Source organism: Netta rufina (assembly GCF_964035555.1).
Source record: "Netta rufina genome assembly, chromosome: 18".
In the NCBI taxonomy this organism is placed as follows: domain Eukaryota; kingdom Metazoa; phylum Chordata; class Aves; order Anseriformes; family Anatidae; genus Netta; species Netta rufina.
Genome location: NC_140142.1, coordinates 9,371,739 through 9,375,050, shown reverse-complemented (window position 1 = coordinate 9,375,050; position 3,312 = coordinate 9,371,739). Strand labels below are relative to the sequence as shown.

The window sequence follows — 3,312 nt, the reverse complement described above, 5'->3', positions numbered from 1 at the left end:
TAGGGGAGTTTCATATATTTTTTTAGCTAAAGGTAAAGATCCCATGTTAGGGAAAAGGCAAAAAGGAAGGCAATATTTTTAGGAGGCATATCCTGACAAAATGCTAATACTTACATTTCCAGTCTCTGAAGTTCTCATGGAATCTATCTTATACAACGTCTGGCACCTCAGAGGTGCTGTACTTGAGAAGAAGTTAAGAGAAATCCCAACTTTTTGTACTGAAAGTTCTGGGCCCCATTTGAGCCTTAAGACAACAAACTCAGGATGAGACGTCTCAACTGAGTCCTTGTGATCTCTTGCCTCTGCTTGGGAAAATGGGATTCCTGCCAGTCACAGTCTGGGTGTTCTGCCTAAAAGTGGAAGAGGACAAGGTGATTCTTTGATGCAACTCCTCCTGATAGGAGAAATGACACTGCTGAAAGTAAGTGTCACTCCTCATCTGGCGGAGGGATCATAGGGGATTGCGTCAGCCTGTTTCAAAGTTGGTTCCCTGAAGGCCCAGTGACAGACATCTCAGGGGACACAAGAGAGGGCAGGGACAGTGAGGCCTTGGGATGGAGCTCTGCAGCTGAGCTGGGCTGGGCTCCTGGGCCCAAGGGCAGCTCCTGGCAAGCGGGCCGTGCTGCAGGGAGACAGCTCTGCCCAGGAGCAGCTCCTCTACATAGTGCAGGGCTGGGGACACTGCCTGCAGGGGACAAGGGCAACTGAGAGAAGGGAAGGAGATGTTAAAGGCAGTGTGGAGGGAGGATGCTGAGAGCTCAGTGCGGGAGAAATCTTCACAGCCCTGAACAGGGTAAGTCTCTGTCTGCAGGGCAAGGCAGATGCAAGTATCCTAGGGGTCTCTTCTACAGTTGTCAGTTCCATGGCTGGTAGTCCTGAGGGATCTGTGGCTCTAAACTACAGTAATATAGGTTTCCTGGTTTATATACTGGCTTCTCCAGTGCAGAGGATGGGGCTGTTTCCTGGATCAATGATTTCCTGCCTAAGCTGTCAGAGGGGCAGGACATGACGTTTCCTTCTCACAGGGCTGGTGGCAGGCTGTGAAGCCAGGTTGCAGGCAGGGTGCCCAGGGCTGTGGTGCTGAGCAGGGTCCCTGCTGTGCCCCAGGGGAGTGTGCTGGGGCAGGGCCTCTGCTGCCTGCCAGGCTCAGCACTCAGCCTGCAGAGGAGCTGCCCAGGGAGCTGTGGGCTCAAACTGTGGCTGGTAGGAGCAGGGCAGGGTCCTGCTGGTGTCCAGAGGCTGCTGCCTTGTTCAGACTGCTCACAGATCCACAGCACCCCAGGGGCAACCTTAGGTGAGAACAAAAGGAAAGACCAGCACATGCACTAACTGATGGGAAGGAAATCTCTGGTGTTTCTCATTTCTTTTACATGCCCTGAAGGAGAGTCATGGGGCATGATAATGGAGTTGTCAGGCTGTGTCCTTCACTGAGGCTTTCAGAGCATGACACTGAAAGAGAACTGTAGGTCGATGAAGAGCCTCAGAATTTCTTTTCACACCCCTCTCCTTACAGAGAACACCAACACCGCCTTTAGTGTTCCTCATGGGATTGCTGAATGTCCTGCTTGGAACCTGAAAATAGAGGTGCCTCTGGCTATTGGGCACCACAGATTCATCCCCAGCGCCCTTCACCGGATATTGTAGGGTAGTACTGACTTCTGCTAAGCCCTCAGAGGATCTTCCTGGACATTGAGGCACCTCAGAGAGAACAAAACAGAGCTCATAAGGAAGACACAGTATATCTTGTTGAGGAGGAATCTCTGAAACACAGTAGCAGTTTTGCTCAGACAAGGCTCACTACTGTGACTCTGTTTTTCCTCCATGGAAAGGAATCCATGACCGGAGGCAGCAAATGTCCAACAGCAGCTTCCCCACAGAGTTCCTCCTCCTGCCATTCGCAGACACACGCGAGCTGCAGCTCCTGCACTTCGGCCTCTTCCTGGGCATCTACCTGGCTGCCCTCCTGGGCAACGGCCTCATCCTCACCGCTGTAGCCTGCAACCACCACCTCCACACCCCCATGTACTTCTTCCTCCTCAATCTCGCCCTCCTTGACATGGGCTGCATCTCCTCCACCGTTCCCAAAGCCATGACCAATTCCCTGTGGGACATCAGGGCCATTTCCTATGCAGATTGTGGTACCCAGGTCTTTTTCTATGTTGTCTTTGTCACATCAGAGTTTTCTCTTCTCATCATCATGGCTTATGAACGCTACATTGCCATCTGCAAACCCCTGCACTACCAGACAATAATGAACAGCAGGACTTGTGTCAACATGGCAGCAGCTGCCTGGGGCAGTACTTTTCTCTATGCTGTGCTGCACACTGCCAATACCTTTTCCCTCCCTCTCTGCCAAGGCAATGCCCTGGACCAGTTCTTCTGTGAAATTCCCCAGATCCTCAAGCTCTCCTGCTCAGATGCCTACCTCAGAGAAGTTGGGCTTATTGTGGTTAGTGTCTGTTTATTATTTGTTTTTTTTGTTTTCCTTGTGCTGTCCTATGTGCAGATCTTCAGGGTCGTGCTGAGGATCCCCTCGCAGCAGGGCCGGCACAAAGCCTTTTCCACATGCCTCCCTCACCTGGCCGTGGTCTCACTGTTCATAAGCACTGCCACATTTGCCTACCTGAAACCCCCCTCCGTGTCCTCCTCCTCCCTGAACCTTTTGCTGGCGGTTCTGTACTCGGTGGTGCCTCCAGCAGTGAATCCCCTCATCTACAGCATGAGGAACCAGGAGCTGAAGGATGCAGTGTGGAAAGTGATGACTGGAGGTTTATGAGAAGCAAATAACTGCATGTCCATTTTATATCACTCTTAATGTAACTCATTAAAGGCCAAGGAAGATCTTGTTGTTTTCTTTTTTTTCGTTTTTCTTTTTTTTTTTTTTTTCTGTTATCTTTTTTTTTTTTTCTTTTTGCCTTTTTTTTTTCTTTTTGCTTTACTTATGTGGTGATATATTTTAAAAAATAAAAAAATCCTTTTATTCCCTTTTCCAGTTCGCTACTGAGTGTCTCATGTGACTCTGAGACTTGGTATAAAAGAGGTGTATTTAATGGGCAATTAAATATTTAATGTGTATTTAAATAAAAAGATGGTTCCTGCAGTGACTTGCTTGCCTGAGGTGCTTCCTCAGAGAAAGGTGGTGGCACTTGGCTGTGTGCAGAGGTGGAAGGGGAGAAGACTCCTGGCACAGCAGCACTGCCAGGGAGCCCCAGGGCTTGGTCTGTCCAAATCAGCTCTCCATTTCACCACCCACACTCTCCTACGGAGCTCTTGTGTTGCTGCGAGGACTGATTGCACTTGTTACTTGCTCTT

At 49.8% G+C, this 3,312-nt stretch overlaps 1 protein-coding gene across 1 annotated transcript; it reads left to right on the top strand.

The window, feature by feature from the left end:
• Positions 1 to 1,852: 1,852 nt before the first annotated feature.
• LOC311216414 (olfactory receptor 14C36-like) lies at positions 1,853 to 2,776 on the top strand (the record flags this gene model as incomplete). Its single annotated transcript, XM_084297953.1, has 1 exon — positions 1,853 to 2,776. One exon carries the CDS (start codon positions 1,853 to 1,855, stop codon positions 2,774 to 2,776), a length of 924 nt encoding a protein of 307 aa, XP_084154079.1.
• Between the last annotated feature and the right edge of the window lie 536 nt (positions 2,777 to 3,312).